Raw genomic sequence first — 19,978 nt, 5'->3', positions numbered from 1 at the left:
TGACTTATTTCACTAAGCATAATACCCTCCAAGTCTATCCATGTTGCTGCAAATGGCAAAATTTCGTTCTTTTTAACGGCTGAGTAATATTCCACTGTGTATCCGTATACACATATGCATGTGTTGATGGACACTTAGGTTGTTTCCATGTCTTGGCAACCGTCAACAGACCTTGCTGATTTTGGATGAGCTAACAGAGCGAGGACACTCCCGGAGCTGGGACTATGGTCTCAGTGACAGACTTGCATCTCCACCCTCGCAACAACTTCCAGACCTATCGCCGAAGATGAGGGCAGACTGGACATCCTGGAGAAGATGGCAGGTCTTCTTAGATCCTGGTCTAAGGGGTCCCCAGAGTCGAGGTAGGGACCTAGCAGAGAACTTCTAGCTGGGCCACGTTTCCCAGATTCCGGTCCTGGGCACAAAGCAAAGCACCTGCACAACTAACACACATCACTTGCTCCGTAAGAGTCGCACACTGCAGCCTCTCTGGGAGTTACATAAAGGCAGTAAAGGCTCTGAGAAGTCCTGCAGTCAGGCTTCCTGTGCAGAGGACACTTCCTAAACCTTCCCTTTACAGAGCCCATGACGACACGCACCGGATTCTGTGTGGCGCACAACACATTTTGAGAAACATTAACACTGAACGCTCAACCTCATCACGACGTGACCATTCACAAAGCCAAGGTCCCACAGCTGTGAACGACATTGTTCCATGGGATACGGCCTCCATGGTGTAGACCAGAGGTTGTCAACTAGGGGCAACCTCACCCCTCACGGATGGCAATATTTGGAGACATTTTTGCGTCGCAGTTGGTGGAGAGGGGTGCTAACGGACGCTGCTAAACATCTTCTAATGCATTCTCCTCTTTTATTTAATTTTCTGTTGAGCCTAGCACGGCAGAAAATCGTCTGCCCCAAATGGCAGTAGTGCTGAGGTTGAGAAACCCCTGGCTGGAGTTACAGAATCATGAGCACAGAAGGCACTTAATCCTCTGATAATGACCTGAAAATTGCTATGATTGATTCTGGTCTCTGCGCAATTTAATATTTTCCACAGACAGCATAAAAGCCTTCCTCGGGGTCTCCTACACTCCTCCGAGATCCTCTGCACAGCAAAAACTTTAAGTATTATTTAATTGTATAAAAAAAAAACAAAAACAAATGTGGGTCAGCCGTCATTTAGTTGTCAGGCTTCTACTGACCTAACAAGCATGTGGATAAAATACCAACACACGTGTTACTTGCAGAGGAGGCACTACTAAATTCTGGTTCTTTCCTCTTCCAACTGTGCAACCTAAAATAGACGAGTGTATGTTTCACACACACACACACACACACAGTTAGCAAATGACACTGACGCTGGAATTGGATGGCTGTGTACCCTCCCTCTCCTCCACCATTTTCCCGAGTGCGAAAAGCAGAGCTGAGGTCTAAAGGCAGCGCTCAGCGTGGGCTGAGAACAGAGGAGACTAAATCCACACGCTGGGTCCTTCGATAAACACACGCTGACCGGAACATACGTCTTTTCAAAAGTGTCTGACCTTTGCCTTACCGCCTGTCGCCAGGCGTGGGCATCCGAAGGAGAGAAGGATCTGACTGCAGGGGCTGGGGGCACGTATTCTCATGGTTTGTAGGCAAACTTCCTGGTGGCTTCCCCACAGGTTAAATTCTTTCAAGTCCTTGGCCCATGCGCTGGCGCTAATTTGCATGGTGTTATCTTTCCATCTGATTTACACACGGAGAGGATCATTGGCCTCTTTTCCTCCCGAGCCTATGAGAAGTCACCCGTGGGGTAGGTTAATTTATTGAGATATTAATGTGGTTTTTGTTCTTGTGGAATTTTACCCACCTCTATTCTAAGAAGGGGCCGGACTTTGTGTTTCTTTGTCTTAGGGGGTATTTATGATCCAGGACCAGGCAGACATTTAGACAGGCTTCCCCACTCCTTCTCTGGCTTGTGAAATGGTTTTATTTTCGGAAAGCCTAAACTCAGCAAAGGGAGAGGCTAGACGGGAGAGAGGAGGGAAGTGCAGGCAGAAGCACACGCTTTGGGGGAACAGGCAGATTCGCTGAGATCAGGAAAGGAAAGTTGGCTTGGGGTGGTGAGTCCTGGAGGTGACCCTAGGTGGCGGGAAGCGGCTGTGCGGTGCACCCGGGAAGGCGCATTTCAGGCACCAGGAAATAGTCCCGTGCCCGAGCTCGCCACAAAAGCAGCACTGCCACCCTCACGCATGAGACCAGGTGACAGAATGAGGGCCTCACACCTTCTGCTCCCTAAGACCCTAAGGACATTCCCCCGACACTGGGGGTCTAGGGAAAGGAACCCCAGTGACGACTGAGATTGAATTTCCAACCAACCTCACGGGAAACGGGCTTAGAGTCCCACTGGATGTGATTTTAGAAATAGGAATCCTCGGTACATGTCTTCGACACTTGCATTTGGAGAGTAAACTCAGGTTCTGGGGAGAAACAACACGGTCCTGACAGCTCAGTGGTTTCACACAGCAAAGGTTTATCTCTGAGTTGTGCTGCTTTTCTAACGAAGGTCAGTCAGTGGGGATTCTGCTCCACAGAGGGACTCAGGGGTCAGCTGGATGGACACACCAAGACCCCCGCTTGTGGTCTCCCAGCCAGCGGGGCTACAAAAGAGAGGAACTGGAGGGGTTGGGTCCCGGCTTTTAAAGGCTCTGGCCAGGAAGTGATGTCGATCATTTCAGCTCACATCGCATGGGCTGGAACTCGGCACAGGGTCCCCCCAGCTGCGAGGGGGCTGGGACACCCCTGGATCCCGACGCCTCTCCCATAGCCTTGTGCTGCTTCTTGAACGCAGGAGGCGTCGTTGTAGTTAATACCGTCGATCTCTGCATTTGCGAAGAGCTTCCTGCAAATGTATTTTGGGGGTTCTCTCCCTGTGCTGTCGAAGCCCTGCGACTACATCACTCCTCCAATCCACAGAGGAGGAAAGGAAGGTCTGCACAGTGGAAGCAGCAACACGGTCCATGGAAAAGGAGAAAGTGAACAGCCAGGGTTCTGACCTAAGCCCTTTCTGCCCTTCCACGGAGGCTGCAGAGACGGAGACGCTTTGTCAAGGTGCATCGAGAACATTGAGGGAAACTCCTGACACATCAGGGTGGTGGCGGAAACTCGGAACCTGCTTATCTGTCTTCTGCTGAGAAAGTAATAACTGTACGGAGGTTTCAGTGAGATTTTGCCAAACGGGCTGATTTCCCGGCACAAACCCCTTGCTTTCTGGCTGAAATACAATCGCTTTCTCCTCTTGGAGCTGTGTCGCAATGGGCCACTTGTTTTCACTCCGGGCTTCGCTGGGTCCCTGGCCCCATGCTGCTGTCCCAGAACCACAGCTCTGGCCTGGCGGTGGCATAAGCCCTGCCCAGAGATCAGGGCTTCCGAGCTGGAGCGGACGGCATGGGGAGGGGCACGTCAGAGAGCATCCCACGTGTGGGAGCCATGGGGACCTCTGTCCCTGTGAACAAACATCAGGCGGAAGAAGAGCCAGTGGCCCAGGGGGGTCCACAGGTCTGAATAATAACAAGGAACACAGCTCACCCTCCCCTGGCACTTACACTGCAGCAAGCGCTGTCCGAAGCACTCTGCAGTTTTAACTCTTTGAGGCCTCCCAGGAGCTCCGTAGAAGGTCAGTATTATTGTTACTACCTCGGGGCCCAGATGAAGGCGGTCCAAGTGAACGGTCCAAGGTCACCCTGCTAAGAAGCGGCAGACCTGTGATTAAACCCAAGCCTGGAATCAGGACATGGGTGAGAGATTCTTCCAATAAAGCTTTTTACCCTGACGGTAAAAAACAAAACTTTAGTCTAAAGATGAACAGCAGCTCTGCGGTGTATAAGGACGGACAAGTTGGGCTCTTTGTAGAGCTTTTGAGCTTCGTGACAACCTCGTCTCCGGAAGGACCACGGCAGTCCCCACCTGCGGAGTCCAGGACCGGAAGCAGCTCTGCCCTTCCCCCCTGTGGGCCTCGCAGGGCTGGGGCTCTGATCGCCGCCCACTACTCTTCCCGCGCTGAAAGCGCACCAGGATCCGACCTAAGACGCGAGGCACAGTCGGCGTGGAGGCGGCACCTCTGCCTTGGAAGTCCGGGTTCCGGTGGGACCCAGCTGGTCTGAGCCTCCCATCTGAGGATGGACTACAGCGCCTCTCCTATGGGGCAGCTCTGAGGCTAAAGGAGACGGTGTGTGTACGTGTGGATGTATGTGGATACATATGTACACGTGTATGTGGAGGTGTGTGTGTGGATGCATGTGGATACGTGTGTACACGTGTATGTGTGTATATGGAGGCGTATGTGTGTACGTGTGTGTGTGGACATGTGGATGTGTGTGTGTATTGTGTGTGTGGAGGCGTGTGAAGATGTGTGTGTACGTGTGTGTGTGTGCGCGCACGCACGTACGTGGGGATAGAATTTCTGACGTCGGGAGACTAATTGCAGGCTGCCCCAGGTCCGTGTCTTGCCCCGCCCACAAGCTCTGGGTATCTGATGTCAAAGTGACTGCGGAGAGATGAACACGCGCACATTCTCTCTGGCAGCAGCAGCTGAGGCTGAGGCCAGGCAGGCCAGGGGCTGGGCTGGAAGCACGGGTGCTTTTCCCTGGCGTCTGGGAACCACAAAGGCTGTTTCTTCCTCCTCTCCTCCACCCACTGGGCATCAAACATCGATGAACGCGGCTGGCTGTTGGTGGCTATCAGATAACCCATACGGAGCGTACCACAATAACTAACTAGTGTTCCCTTACCTACTGGCGACTCAGGGCCGCAGGAAGCAGGCGCCCTGCCCCGTGTGTTACACACGTGACCTCAATCTGCCCTCCCGACACCCCCAGGGGTAGGTATGCGGCCCACTTTACAGGGCAGGAAACAGAGGCGGGAGGAAATGAGCCTCAGGCCTCCCAGTGCTTCAGAGGCAGAGTCAGGATTGAAACCCAGAGCTGCCCAACTGCAAAGCCTCCGAGATGCTCCCTTATTCATTCGTTTACCAAACACTCAGTAAGCACCTGCTATACACAGGCAGCGTTTTAGACCCCGGGGTTACACTGCCCAAGAAGCTAACAGCATCCCGCCTTCTGTTCATTTCCTGTGGCGGCCCTAACAAATGACCTCAAACTCGGGAGCGTCACAGAAATTCATTCTCAGAGCTCTGGGGCCCAAGAGTCTGAAATCGTGGCGTGGGCCAGGCCCTGCTCCTTCTGGGGGCTGCAGGGGAGAATCCATTCTCTGCTTCTTCCCGTTCCGGTGGCTACTGGCGTTCCTTGGCTTGCGGCCACATCACTCCAGCCTCTGCCTTCTTGGTCACAAAGTCTCCTCCTTTTCTGTCTGTGTCTAATCTCGCTCTGCTTTTCTCTTACAAAGACACGGGTCATAGGATTTAGGGTCCACCCACACGATCCAGCAAGATCTCCTCACGTCAAGATCCTTAACTGCATCTGCAAAGAATTTTTTTCCAAGAGGTAACGGTGACATGTTCTGGGGATCAGGACATGGCTGTATCCACTCGATTCAATCCCTCCTTGAAAAGCTGATGAGGATATACACGAAGCATATCAATAGACAAGAGGGCATGTGTTAAGAGCCCTGATGAAAACAAAGCAGGAGTTGGTAAGAGAGGGTCCTGGGATGCCTTATGTTGGAGGGGCGGGAAAGATCTCTCGGAGTGGGCAGTTTTGCAAGTTGACCTGAAGGAAAAGAGTCAGCAGATCATCTCCAGTGGGCCCCAATGTTCTGGCCCACCTGGTTGTTTACTTATACCTTAATGAGTAAATAACATTTTGGGGGGCTTCCCTGGTGGCGCAGTGGTTAAGAATCCGCCTGCCAACGCAGGGGACACGGGTTCGAGCCCTGGTCCGGGAAGATCCCACATGCCGCGGAGCAACTAAGCCCGTGCACCACAACTACCGAGCCTGCGCTCTAGAGCCCGCGAGCCACAACTACTGAGCCCGCGAGCCACAACTACTGAAGCCTGCACACCTAGAGCCCGTGCTCCGCAACAAGAGAAGCCACCACAATGAGAAGCCTGCGCACCGCAACGAAAGAGTAGCCCCCGCTCGCCACAACTAGAGAAAGCCTGTGTGCGGCAAAGAAGACCCAATGCAGCCATAAATAAATAAACAAATAAATTAATAATAAAAAAACATTTTGGGTGCGTTAGGCACAGCGTCCCCTGCCCAGAGAGCGAGGAAGAAGCATTTTCATAGATGCAGATAAAGTGGTTGTAATATCACAAATTACAAGTAGCCTAAACAGACCGCTAGCTTGGTTCCTGCCAAAAAGAAGGTCTGCAGATCAACTGCTGTAAATCCAAGATCATCGTTTTGGGCTGACCCCCCAGACCTTTCAATGGATTTACAGCCCGTAACAGAACAGAACGCCACCTCATCCAGTTACCTGGGGTGTACAGTTTGCGATGAGTTTAACCCAGAGGGGCCCCTGGTAGGTTACACTGCTCACATTAGGCATCCAATGGTTGCTTTATTGATGGTTTTCTAGTACCTAAGGTGGGCATTGGCTTATCATCTATTTTTAATATTTTTCCAGCCAAACATTTTGCAGTCGCATTCCACGGCACGTGGCTCTGATGCACTGATCACCCGTTGGCTCACCTGTCACAGCAGGTCCAAAAGAATTGTCCGAGGAGAGTCCAAGCTGCTCCCGGCCCTTCGGCCCCTCTCTGGACAGAGGTCCGTGGCTTGAGTTCACTCACTGATCCCGTTTGACTCCGCGACCTTCGTAAAGAACCTTTGTTCCTAAATCCAAGTTCAGCTAATTACTAGGTCTATGTCTCTGTTCCGAATGACAACCCTGACGACCTACATTCCAGGCACCGCCGAGCGTTTCATCCTAAAGGCACTGCCCTGAATGCCTATCAGAAGCTCTAGCAGAGAAAGCAAGATCTGTAATGTAAACGATAAAATACTCTTTTTATGTAAATCTTTTAGGTAAACGATAAAAGTCTCTTTAAAAAAATAAAAATAAAATGGCACCTGCAGGGCCTTTATGGTCATCACAACACACGACTGTAGCGGGCTGCACGCTGCTCCACCAAAAGATGTCTGTGACCTGATCTCCGGAACCTGTGAAAGTGACCTTATTTGGAAAAAGAGCGTGTGCAGAGGTAAGTAAGGCTCTTGAGATGAGATTGTCTTGGATTACCAGGTGAGTCCTAAATCCACGACGTGTGTCCTTAGAGGAGACAGACAGAGATACAAGAGGAGGTTATGTGATCAAGGATGCCGGAGCTGGAGTGATGCAGCCACAAGCCGAGGGATGCTGGCAGCCAAAGAAGTTGCAAGAGGCACAGAATGGATTCTCCCATAGACACTCTGGAAGGCCTGCTACCCTGCCCACACCTCGATTTCAGATCGCAGCCTCCAGAATTGTGAAAGAATAAATTTACGTTGTTTCAAGCCACCAGCAGTGACTTAAACAGTGGCAATCTGTCACGGTAGCCCTAGGAAACAAATACAGTGACTGAATTCTCTTTTTAGACCCTGCTCAGGAAATGCCAAGAGATCCGATGGCTTAAAGACTTGACTTCCAGCTTCCTAGAAGTGGGATGTGTCAGGCATCCAGCTGTTGCTGTGCAGCTCATAAAGGGATCCCGGAAAGGGGTCCAGGTTACTGAGGCAGAAAAGTTTGTCATAGAAAACCCATCCTGGATGGCATATTTAATTTTTTAATAGCAAATTGCATGAGAAGATCTCAGCTTCTCACCATTATATTATAATAACATACTGATATAAAAAACAGGGAGCACACACTTTTCCATGTGTTGCTTTGAGGGCCTCGAGTTGCACTGACGGCGTTTTTGTCCATTTCAGTGGAGACTTCTCTGAGAGGTCTGGCCTCTTGAGGGTCTCAGGACAAGGCAGCGCTTGTGGTTCTTGCCGAGTTTTTTCATCAGGGGTCCCACACGGAGCTCACGGAAGCCTCGCCAGCCTGGGGCAATGCCAGGGGATACTGCTTTATAATAAAATATGGATTGACTGGACATCTTTCCATGGGGGTACACCGGTCAACCACTTACTGGCTGTAAAGCCCAATCTTTTTCAGTAATGAACTAATTATAGACTGTTTAAAGAGCTTCAGGAAGTAGAAAGGACTCTGCCTATTCATGGTGTTAACAATATTAACAATTATTTTCACAGATGCCTTATAGATAAATGGACAGATAATGGCCTTTGGAAATTTGTTTATAAAATACAGGCTCTTAATACACCTGATAAGGAAGAACAAACCTTCATAATTGTTCTAAATATTATGTTGGTTAATACAAAAGGTTGGTTAATATGAAAGTGTTTAAAAATTTATAAAAATTTATAAAACAAACAAAACAAGCATGTCTCACAACATCCTTGTGAGAGGATGCTGTGTACTCATTCCACTCAATCAGAGCATCTGTGGCCTTGGGGAGGATTAGAGTTACTACAGGAGGAATGCAAAGAGAGACAAAGGGCCAGTTTTCAGCTTTTGACCTCAAAGATGGCCTGCAGAAGAAGGTGGACTTAAAGTCTATCCATAAATACACAGGTTGAAAAGAGAATAATTGAAGAGCTAAACACGTGGCCCCAAGGAAGGGGTTGAGTCCATCTTGTCTGGGAGTCAGGGAGGCCGAGAGGCCTCTAGAGGCTGGAAGGACCATACCGGGAGGAGGGAGACAGTTTCAGAGATGGCTTTCGGCACCCTGCCCCGGGGAACTGAGGTGGATACGAGCCTAAGTCAGCACAATTTGTGGGGACACAATTCGGTCCACAGCAGCTTCACTAGATTTGTGAAGGGTTATATTATTTTTCCCATTGACGCCCAGGAAGGGGTCTTACCCCTGAGAGCTGCCCGTCCGGCACCCAACAACTCACCAGGAGAAAAGACTACCCTCAAGCCTTTGCTCACTAGAAGAGGACTAAGGTGTGCAGACCACCTCCACTTCGATGGCCATGGTGGCTGCATCTCCCCAGGTGGCCTTGGATCTCCTGGGGCCAATCGAATGTCGCAGAAGTGACATTCATCAGGTTTTAGCCAGGACCTCAAGAGGCTACGCACACTTCCGCTCTCCCTCGGTACCCTGCTGCTACCACGTGAACAAGACCGATTGGCTGGACTGGGGGATGAGAGGCCACGTGGAGCCGTGATCATCATCTCAGCCCGGGTCCTAGACACGGGACTCCATAGGAGGAAGTACATCCCAGAGGCAGACCACGGATGCCTGAGGGAGCCCAGCAGAGTCCAGAAGAACTGCTTGACTGAGCCCAGCCCAAATCGCTCACCTGCAGAATCATGAGTTAAGTAAATGGTTCTTGTTTTAAGTCACTAAGTATTGGAGTGATTTGGTAGGAAACAAAAGCAGAGAGTACACAGGACCTCAAAGTTGCTCTTTTATGCTCGAGTGGCCAGAAGCATTGGCAAAGTCATGGTGGGGGCCTGGTTATCAGAGAGAATGAGTGACAACAGCTGGGGCTGGGAGACGAGGCGGGCACGAGGCTTGGGTTGCAGGCGCATCGATGTTAGGAAAAAAGGAAAGGAATCTACTCTATTTCTGTATCTGCCAAATCAGGGGTTTTCAAATTTTTTCTAGAAGTGGGACTTTCTTTTCAAAAGAAATCTTACACAGAATCCCCAATGGATAAAATAGGTCAAACTTATAACTTTTGGGTATAAATTGAATTTATATGGTCAAATATGTAAAATTATTTTTAAAAGCTAGTAAGAACAAGAGGGATAATAGGATTATGGACTCAAGCACTCAAAATCGGGGGGGAATGGAGGACAGAATAGTCTTATTTCAGTACCCACTTAATTTCTGCATATTGTTTTGGGAGCAGAGTGTAAAAAAATCCTGATAAACACACAGAAGCCATTGGGACAGGAGACAGTTTTTTAACAGCTCTCCTTGCAATGTCAGGACACTCCTCAATGAAACAAAGATGGGAGGAAAGTCATCTGTCCACATAAATTACCCGTGGCTGGCTCAGTGTGCTACAGTGTGCAGAACACAATCAGGTGTGCATTTTCTCGTATTACGTCAAGATTGCCTTAAAGTATATACTTTCAAAATGCAAATTCAATCAATCATTTGCAGAACCTGTGAAGCACCTCCAGGAACCCTGGAAGTTCATGAGACACACTGGGAAAATGCTTGTCCCATATGTTCACTCAGAAGAAATCCTGGTTGAAGATGTGCAGAGCTTGGAAAACAGCTGTCAGAGCCTTTGGGAACCACAGACTCACCCTCTTCATGTCAAAAGGAGGAACATAGGCCTGGAGAAGGTAAGTGTTTCTCCTGGGGTTAACACTCAGGCATCTTGGTTCTCAGTTGAGTTTTCCGAGAAAGAGACACTAGCCCATTAATGGGTCCACAGGAATTCCTTCTTTAGGCTCCCATGAAGAGAGCACGGCTGATTTAAGAGAAAGCCCAAATAAATAAAGATTCCTATCTTCTTGCGGTAATTTTAACGGTTGGTGTAAAAGTTCTGCACATTAGGAATCTGTTACGAATGAATTTATTTTTAAAAATGCAGCAAGCACAAGTTGAGAAACTTTCTAGCATCACTCTGGTCACATAAGTTCTTCTGGGTCACTTGAGGTCTGGGCACCCAGCCAGGTTTGGGGGAACTGCTCTTCCCACACTGAGCCACGTGGCTTGAATGGAGAGCCTAGTGGAGACTTTCCAATGACTCCACCTCCCCGGCGTCAGTGATTGGTTGAAGCCTGGGCATGCTCCTCAGAACTGGACCAATCATAACCCTCTAGAGCCTAGTCGTATCCCCAGGCCTGGCCAATCAGTGGCTTTGCCCAGGGTCTTTCTTTTCGGAAATTTTAGAAGCCCTTTTCTCTCTCTGGTCCCAGGGTTTTGGGGGCTTGAAACCGCAAGAGGGGATTACAACAAGAGGAAGAACTAAGCGTAGGGAGAGTAGAGACAGCTGACGTCACGGAATTTTGGTTACTTGATTCTCTACATTTCCTTTAAGTGCTTGCGTCGGTGGGAGTTGGGTTTCTGTCATTTGACATCAAAGTACTCTGATGAGTGTAGGCAACACTTAGCAAATACAATGTATTGTTTCCTAAGAAAATAAACATATGCACAGAATGCAAAGTACGCATAAAACTTAAGGGAAATAGAGACCTCATCACTTGAACTCAGTAGGATCCAATGACCCCAGTTAAAAAAAAAAACCAAACACAAAAAAAAACCCTGCAACGAAAGGGTGGTTAATCAGGGCTTGACTTGACGATGGAGTTGTGGCTGGTCAGTCTGACTTCCCCCAGCATCTCTGAGCGCCCAAGAGGAGCACAGAAGAGGCATCCATAAGCAGCCGCTGGTTGTGCAGAATTCTTTAACTCAGAGTGAAAAATCATGAGCTGGGCTGTGAGTGCAGATAAACACACTTTCCCTACAGGATTTGTCACTCTTCAGCCACTGAAGAAAATGAACCAGAGAAATAGAAAAGCCCACTGAAACTGACGAAACCGGGATGACTGTATTGGCCAGAAGAGACGATCTGTCCCTCCGTACAGGCTCCATTTTTTTTTTTTTTTTTTTGCGGTACGCGGGCCTCTCACTGCTGTGGCCTCTCCCGTTGCGGAGCACAGGCTCCGGACGCGCAGGCTCAGCGGCCATGGCTCACGGGCCCAGCCGCTCCGCGGCATGTGGGATCTTCCCGGAGCGGGGCACGAACCCGTGTCCCCTGCATCGGCAGGCGGACTCTCAACCACTGCGCCAGCAGGGAAGCCCCAGGCTCCGTTTTGGTGAGCATCACGAAAAGTACTTACCCACGAACTACAGAGCTTGACCCAGGTACAGACAGCTGAAGGCAAGTTTGTTCTCTGAGAGCTGAACTTGACTTCCCAGGGCTGAACAGCTCCGGTCTTCTTCTGCCAGCAGAGCTCTTTTCTAACCCATCCACCTCTCCCACGCTGTCTAAATTCCCATCTCTCCCCAGGCCATCTTGTCTTTTATGGTCCAGCGCCTCAATTCATCTGCCCCTGTGCCAACGACTCCTCAAGTTTCTCTCTACTCTCCACATTGTGCTGAATTTTATTACAGGTTCCTGGCTTCTTGGGAACTATAGTCCTGCGCTATTTTCTATCCCCTGTGACTTCCCAAATTTACCTGGTTGGTTACCAGAGAATCTGATAAAATAGGCCCTTTTCTGGTTCTTAGCTGTGCCTCTCGCTCAAGCCCGATGATGCTGGCGGTCTCCAGTTCTTGGCTTCCAAGGTCAGCCTCCAGGGATCGACAGTATTGGATGTTGGCATCTCCAAGGCACTCAAGCTCAGTTCTGTCTTGATTTCACGTTTCAACCACAGGACATCCTGCCAAGTGGCAGGCCATAAAAAGAACTAGGCCTTTTCTTTTTCCGCACTACGGTTTTCCTTAGGCATATGTGTGTGTGCCTGCCTACAGCGACAGGTCCGCAGACGCCCTTACTCCTAGGGACTCTGCTCCACTAAGGCTGCAGCTGTGTAGAATCCTCGCTCGGCTTTTAGCCACGCGAAGGCCGACTTCAGCAGGATCCACAGGTTCTCGTCACCCTCCAGTTTAATGAATAATCCCAAGGAAAACACAGGTCAGCACCTCCCAGGGGGCGAGTGGGGACTGCTCCGGCTAAGTCAGGGTCTCTCTGTGGTTCCCACTTTTCTTGAATGAGTGACTTTCTGGCGGCTCCTCCTCAGAAAGTTCAGGGAGCTGAGGCAATTCTCTCTTCTTGGCAAACGGCACCTTTTCAACTTTCCTTCAGGGCTTTTTTTTTTTTGGAAATTGATTTTATTTACGCTACTGCGGTAGGGAGAGCACCCCAGATCCAAATTCCAGGATGTCTCAGCAGGCTGGCTTTGCCTTTGCCTTTTATAGGGAGGAAGAGCCAGGTTATGGGTGGGATAATTTTACGGTTAAGATTGTTTTTGTTCGAGGCTTCTTCTCTCCCATAGGGGCGCAGGCCATTGACTAAGGGCCCCCAAATCCTGAGGTCGTCTGTCCCCCATTATCTGTCCCACAGATATTTACTCTGGCTCTCCCCTACGGGGAACCATGAAACAGATGTATTCGTGCAACCATGTGCAAGCTGGGGGCTTTTCATGCCTGGAGCAAGTGGTCATTCATGCTCGCATGACAGCTGCCATGACGCTGCACGGTCATAACAATTAACCTGATGGTATAGGGAGAGGATGGGTCTAGTCAGGGAGGGACCAGAGTGGGTGGAAGTAGTCGGAAAAGCCTTTCCAGGAGCGGAAAAGCGAGCACCCGTGGACGTCCAAGGATGCAGAGGGCGAGAGCTGCTGGTCAGAGAGCATGGATTCTAGAGCCAGACCCTCTGGGTGCAAAGGCTGCCTGAGGTTTGCTAGCTGCCTGACTTAAGAAGACAAGTTATGACCACCTTCCCATCCCCAGTTTCCTCCGTAAAATGAAGTAAACACAGTGCTGAACTAGTTTTCCAACCTTGTGGCTTTAACCAATACCCACTGATTAGCTCCCCAAGCTATAGGTCAGAAATCGAGCTCAGCGCGACGGAGTTCCCTGCACAGGCTGTACAAGGGTGAAGTTAAGTCATCAGCTAGGCAGAGTTCTTGCCTGGAGATTCTGGGGAAGGATCTGCTTCCGTGCTCACTCTTGCTGTTGGCAGCATTCATTTCTTGTGGCTGTAGGACTGAGGTCCCTGTTTCCTGGCTGGCTGTCGACTGGGGCCCATCTTAGACCCTGAGGGTCACTCATCTCTCCTGCCACATGGCCCCTCCATCTCCGAGTCAGCAATGGGACATCCAACCCTTGTCATATGCGGAGTCTCTGACCTCCTCTTCTTTGACCAGCCAGAGAAAACTCTGCTTTTAAAGGGCTCATGTGATTAGGTCCGGCATACCTGGGTCATCTCCCTACCCCAAGGTCAACCGGTCTGGGACTTCAGTTACATCTGTAAATTCCCTTTACTGCAGTACCCAGATGAGCACTGGATTGGATAATGAGGTGTGTGTACACCCAGGGCCTGGCCTCTAGGGAGCGCATCTTGGAATCCTGCACCTACTTCTCAGGAAATTGTGAGGCCTGAGCTAGCAAGTGTACGTCAAGTACCTGGCACCTACCAAGCATGTCTCAGGTAGGAGGATTTGCATGCAAAGAACTACCAAGTGGAGTTCCCAGAGGGATGAGAATTTGGTTGGGGTAAAAGGGGGCTGTCAGCGGTTGGGACCAGTGGAACAGCTGGTGAGCATCTTCCAGTTCTTGGCCGACGGGCTTCCTTCTGATGCAGCTGGAGACCGGAAGTGCCGTCCTCCTTGGATGAATGCTGGTACCCTCCCTGGTTTAGGTCTTTGCCGAGCTGACTGCAATGAGAACTGAGCTTTGAAATGAGGGAGCAGGAACCTGGAAACGGCCTCTGGACGAGCTCTCTCTGAAACCATCTGCTTGGAGCTTTTGGCTCTGAGAAGAGTGGAGAGGTTTCCTCCAGCTACAAATCCAGGGATTCAGAAACCACTAAAATCACAGCTTTTCCCAACCGGCCAAGCAAGGCTCTAATTGGGAGAAAAGAGAAATGGAAGTCCAGATCCCCACTCCTTCTGCTAGCCACACACAGGTGGTGGCTGAGGCCCCTCTTCAAATCCCAGAAGGCTCGTTTCCTTTCTCAGCCTGGCATCACTGGCAGAAGAATCGAACAAGGGGTCCAGGTCCTGCTGACTCTGGGTGAATGTCAAATGGCCGGCACCCCTGAGTGAGACCCCGGGCTTTTATCTGCTCTGTGAGCTGAACTGCCTGTTCTCAATAACTCTGCGCTCCAAACGATCTCGGGCCAGCATGAGATAAGGTGGAAAGAGATAAAAAGGAGGGTATGAGAACAAAGAGATTTTATTTTCTATTCCCCGGATGCCACGGTGGGAAGAAGCTTTTTCTCCAGCAATTCCTAGACCAGACCACGCTCATGCCCAGCTGAATTCTTGCCCGTCTCTCTGGCATCACCCCCCCCCCGCCGCCGGCCCCGCCACCTGCTGCCGCTCTCCTACAACTGCTTCGGCTTCTGGATCTTCTCATAGCTTCTCCGGGAAAAACCGGAGCCAATTTACTTCCCTCAAACAGCTGTCATTCTTGCAAAGCTGTCTCTTTGCTGTGATTTTCAAAGGGAGACTCAGGGCCAGGCTTTCTTCAGCGAAGGCAAGCAGTGGAGGTGTGAAGGCGGAAGACAGGGGCATCCGATGGAGGGAAAGACACAGGTACACACACGTGTTTGAGAAATGCTGACTCGGTAAGTGCAGGAAAATATAACCTTCTTGATACCTGAGGATGAGGTCGAGAAAGAAAAGCAGAGAGTGGCAAACTTGCATCTGTGCTGTAGCTGCTGGAGTTCTTACACCAGGCAGGCATGACCCTGTCTGACCTTGACTGTCAGACCAGAGGGTTACAGAGGAACCGACCAAAGATATGAGGGCAAACGGCCAAGCCAAGCTGACCGGCTCTGACATGTCAAAGGACAGATGCTGTCTGGCTCGGGCAGCTGCTGGGCGGGGAAGGAACCCAGAGCTCAGCCTCTAAGATGTAAGGGCAGCAACAGCATGAACCTGGGCTCCAGGTGAGCGCTGCCCTCCACCACCGCTTTGAAAGGAAAAGGCTTCATCCGGCTTGTTGGTTTAAGGTCTGAAATAGTGACGACCCCACTTCCCGGGCTCCCTGTGTGCTCTCTTCTCTAGTCAAGAGAGGTGCCGAACGTGCTGGACCGCTCGCTGATCAGCGGCCGATGGCGCGACAGAGACATTTTCCCCGACTGCATCTTTAACTTGGATTGCTGCCGCACTTAGTTACATCGCGAGGGGGAAAAGAGAGGAAGGGAGGGAAGAGCAGCTCGTTGAGGAGGTCTGCACAAAGCTTCGTGACAGCACGAGGATAGCACACCCTACCCAGCGTGTCAACCACATGTTGACACCCCGTGAACAAATACCGATCGAGAACCTGAAACGTTCAAAACAGTGTATCAGCTCCATCTGCCACTGAAATCAAAAAGAGACGTGCTGCGGAGGAAAAGGCGGGCCGTGTCCTAACTCCTATCGGTGACGAGCTCAAGTTATAGAAAGATACGTTCTGACTTCATACCAGTACTTATTAGTGTGGTGGTTTAAAATAAAAAAATCATTCACTCAGACTAACGGGCTCCTCTGGGCCACTGGGGAGGAAATGCTGATTCGGCTAGTTTATTACCTGCGCCTCTCCCAGTGAGGCAGATTGGTTTACTGCTACAATCATTCTGGAGAGCAGTTAATGATGCTAAGTAATTACTGGTAGGGTGGCATCCACATATGTCTAGAAAGGCCTGGCTTTTCAATACTGGCTGGGTTGTGGCTGCAAACAAGGGGGGCTTGTCTGTGCAAGAGGGAAACAATTGGCAAGGTCGCTCCCTGTTGTTTTTTTTTCCTTTCCTTTGTTCGTTCTGATTGTCTGCACTGAAATCTGGAGCGTTGGTTGGCCCTGCACATCGCAGCAGGTACTTTTTATGTGTCCTCACATGGTCAGGGCGCTGTCTCACTTAAGGTAATGAGTGACTATCTCTCACAATAGAACTTTGAGTGCAATTCCAATGCACCCTGGCTAATGAGTCTTCCACATTCCATTTTTAGCCCTGGTATATACACGTATTAAAATCCTTGCCTTGACAATTACAATGCAGTTTGGGTGAAGGTTCTCTGCCTCTGGGGTCCGGTTTCAACACTTGTAAGTGCAGCTCCCCTCCTGTTATAGCCCACAAACCTCACTTGAGATCTCAAGTATTAAAAAGTAGTGATGAGTAGGTATCACAACTGTCACAAACCTCACTTGAGATCTCAAGTATTAAAAGGTAGTGATGAGTAGGTATCACAACTGTCACGTTCAACCAACCACACGAAACTACTCTGTTAGCGCCGAATACAGCAAGGTCACCAGTCCCCATCAAACCTCCGTTAAATGCCCAAGATCACTCCTGGTCAGTAAATGTGTTTTTCTGACATATAATGGCACAGAAATCAAGCTCAAAACTCTGTAGGACAGATGGGTGAGAAAGACTTTTGCTTTTCTTCCAAAATATTCCCTTCAACTCTCCGTAAGGACAAAAGTAACGTTAAGGCCACAGAAATGTGAGTTATGTGACTATTGATCGACATTGACAAAAGCAAGCAACTTCTCCCACGGTCCCTCCTCAAATCCTCAATGGATGTGGAGATAATTTTCCAAGGGCAAAACTTCTAGCTCACTGATCTGCACGTTATTGATGAAATAAAGGTAATATCGAAAATGACAGTGCCTGAGAAGCAATCTCAAACTGCCTTTTTATTGCGTCCAATCAGCAAGAGAATCGAGAACCACTTTCTTTTTAATACAAAATCATCAGCCAGTTGCAACTGAAACGCACCACAGTGACTTCAGCCAGTAACTCTCATTTTTTTTTCTTTTTTCTTTCTGAAGGCCCCCTCCACCCCTGGTCAGTCTCAGCACTACAGAGTAACGAGCAGTAAAACTGGGCTAGCGCTGACCTTCCATAGACGTTCATGTCTACCCATCCTCCAGAGGGGCTATAAAGCCAGCAAAGACATCTCATCTGGAAATCTCTTGTATTAAGAAAAGTGATGGGTGCGGTCCGAAAGTGGACTGAGTGATCTGTAGACCAGTGTGTACTTCAAAACAGAGTCCTAACTCCCATGAAGGCCTTCTGTCATCAGCTGGGGACCTCAGAACTGACCATTCCAGCTTCTCCAAAGGACCCTCCCACCCTATCCTTTCACACACACACAAAATCCTTCTTAATATTAGCCTACATATGTTTGGCATTTTTTTCCCTCTATATTTTGCCTTGGATTTAAACAAAATTCCCAGGTAGATTTTTATCTTCCCCGTGCCCAAATCCCCACGATAATAAAACCGCCTGCAGGTCGTAACTCTCACGGGACAAGCCACTTTGTAAATTGCACAGCGTGGCGACCATTTCAGGAAACTGACCACTGACTTTCTGCCCGGCTGACCTCTCGTGATCTCTGACCCCGGGCAGAGGAATAAGCAAAGGGGAAGAGCCGGGTGGCGGGTGTAGCCTCGGTTTGTGGAAGGCGCCCAGGTCTAGAGGTAGGTGCCGGGTTCGAAGCAGCTCTCTCTCGAGTTGCTCTGCTGGGGAACCTCATTCTGGAAAACCGAAGTCCGGCAGCGGCTTTCCACATCAGGGCCAGGAGAAAGAGGGGGGAGATGGCCCGGGGAACAGAAGGGGCTCAGGATGGACCCCCAGGGGCTCGCGGGGAGAGGAGCTGGGAGCACCTCCTGCTGGCGCTGCTGCCCAGAAGCTCTTCCTCGCGCGGAGATCGGCTCGGGGGCCGGGCGCCGGGGCGCGGGGTCTCACCTGTTCCAGCGGGCCACCTTCCTCCGGTAATAGCGCAGCGCCTCGGGGCCGGCCAGGAGCGAGTCCTCGGGCCCCAGCAGCGGCGGCTTCTCCGGCTCGTTGTACAGCGGGTGCGCGAAGAGGGCCCGCAGCTTGGAGCCGGGGCCGCCGCCGTCCGGCTCGGCCGGGGGAACGTGGCGCGCGGCCGGCCGAGGGGCCGAGGTGGCGGCGCGGTGGGCGCACGGGCAGCCGGGCGGGCGCTCCCGGGGCCGCAGCCGGCGCCGTACCCGGGGCCCGAGGTGGAAGTAGAGGTCGGCGGCCAGCAGCACGCCCAGCAGCAGCAGGGTCCGCAGGCGGTCCCGGCGCAGCCCCGGCATGGCCCCGCCGCGGGGTGGTGGTGTTGGGGCGAGGCGCCGGAGCCCCGGGACGGGGCGCTGCCCGCGCGGAGAGCCCCCTCCGAGGGCGGTGGCCCTTGAACTCGGGGCCGGGGCGCCGAACGCGCGGGGGCTGGCGGCGTGGAAGGGCGTCCCCTCTCTGCGCGGAGCGGTCCCCGAGAGCCGCTGTCTCCCGGGCCCCTGTTTCTCGCACCTTCTCTGCCCCGCGCCCGGCAGCCCGGGAGTCCGCGGCAGGTGGAGGCTCGGGGCGCGGGGACGGGCGGCGCTCGCCTCTCGGAGGAGGGGGAGGGCGGCTGCGGAGCCAGCGGCGTCTCTCCGGAGGATGCGGCCGCTCGGGCTCCTCCTGCGGGCGGCGGGGACGCCCGTGCCCCCGGCTCCGCGGGCCGAGCTGGTGTGCGCGCCCGGCCCCCGGAGGAGGGTGACGCCGGGTCGCCCCCGCCCACTCCCGCTGGCACCTGCCTCCGGCGCCGCCCGCCAGCCAACTCCGAGCCCTCTTCCGGCCCTGCCGGTCCACCTGGTCACCCGCCCCGCCGCGCGCGCGCCTTCCGCCCTCGCCCGGGACCCCCGCTTGCCCTGCCCGGGGCTCAGGCTGGGCGCTTGGTGCGGGGAAGGTGGGGCTCCCGCGGTGTGCGCGCGAGACCTTCGATTTTCATGTTGATTTCCTAGAAAACAAGACAGCTCCCGGAAAGCCTTTCTCCTCTAAGATTTGCCAGGTGTGTGTGTGCGCGCGCGCGCGTGTGTGGTCTTTTCTCTCTTTGCATCTTTCCGCAGAGCACCCACTTGATCCATAAGGACTGCGTGTCGTGTGCATGTGCTTGGCACGTACTGGGCGCTCGGGAAACAGCCGCTTAGCCAAGGAAAAAGTTTGACCTTTAAAAAAAAGGCATCGGTTCCACCTAGCATCTTGGCGACTTCCTGTTTGGAGGGAGTTTGGTGCCAACTGCGCCTGCACTGTACCGAGAGGAAATCTGTCTTGCAGCGAAGGAGGGGGGCGTCCTCCTCCGCCCGCATGACCCCACTCCGAACTTCTGCGGTGAGCTGGGTGTGAAGGCGGGTCCGCCCACATGATTCAGGCTTTCTCCCGATATCCTGTGAGGTCACTTCTACTTCCCCACTCCATTTTCCCGTTGAGGAAGAGGGAGAGGCAGTTCCCTGGCCCTGAACTCCGGGCTCCTCTGTTTAATGACCTGGTGGGATGGCGAAGTGCTCACCGAAACCCCCCCGCCTGCTGGGTGTGGAGCGAAA

The 19,978-nt window shown here is 51.8% G+C and overlaps 1 protein-coding gene across 1 annotated transcript in view; it reads right to left on the bottom strand.

Annotated features, from left to right (window-relative positions):
- The window catches only part of FAM20A (FAM20A golgi associated secretory pathway pseudokinase), a 43,789-nt gene extending 24,371 nt beyond the window's left edge, over positions 1-19,418 (bottom strand). Inside the window, exon 1 of the mRNA XM_079904969.1 lies at positions 18,360-19,418. Within this exon, the coding sequence (XP_079761095.1) occupies positions 18,360-18,715 (356 nt within the window). The 5' untranslated portion in view covers positions 18,716-19,418. The remainder of the gene's footprint in view (positions 1-18,359) is intronic.
- Positions 19,419-19,978: the final 560 nt, after the last annotated feature.

The sequence above is a fragment of the Stenella coeruleoalba genome, assembly GCF_951394435.1.
Source record: "Stenella coeruleoalba genome assembly, chromosome: 19".
NCBI classification, from domain to species: domain Eukaryota; kingdom Metazoa; phylum Chordata; class Mammalia; order Artiodactyla; family Delphinidae; genus Stenella; species Stenella coeruleoalba.
Note: the sequence above shows the minus strand (reverse complement) of the source record. Positions and strands in the feature narration are given on the sequence as shown.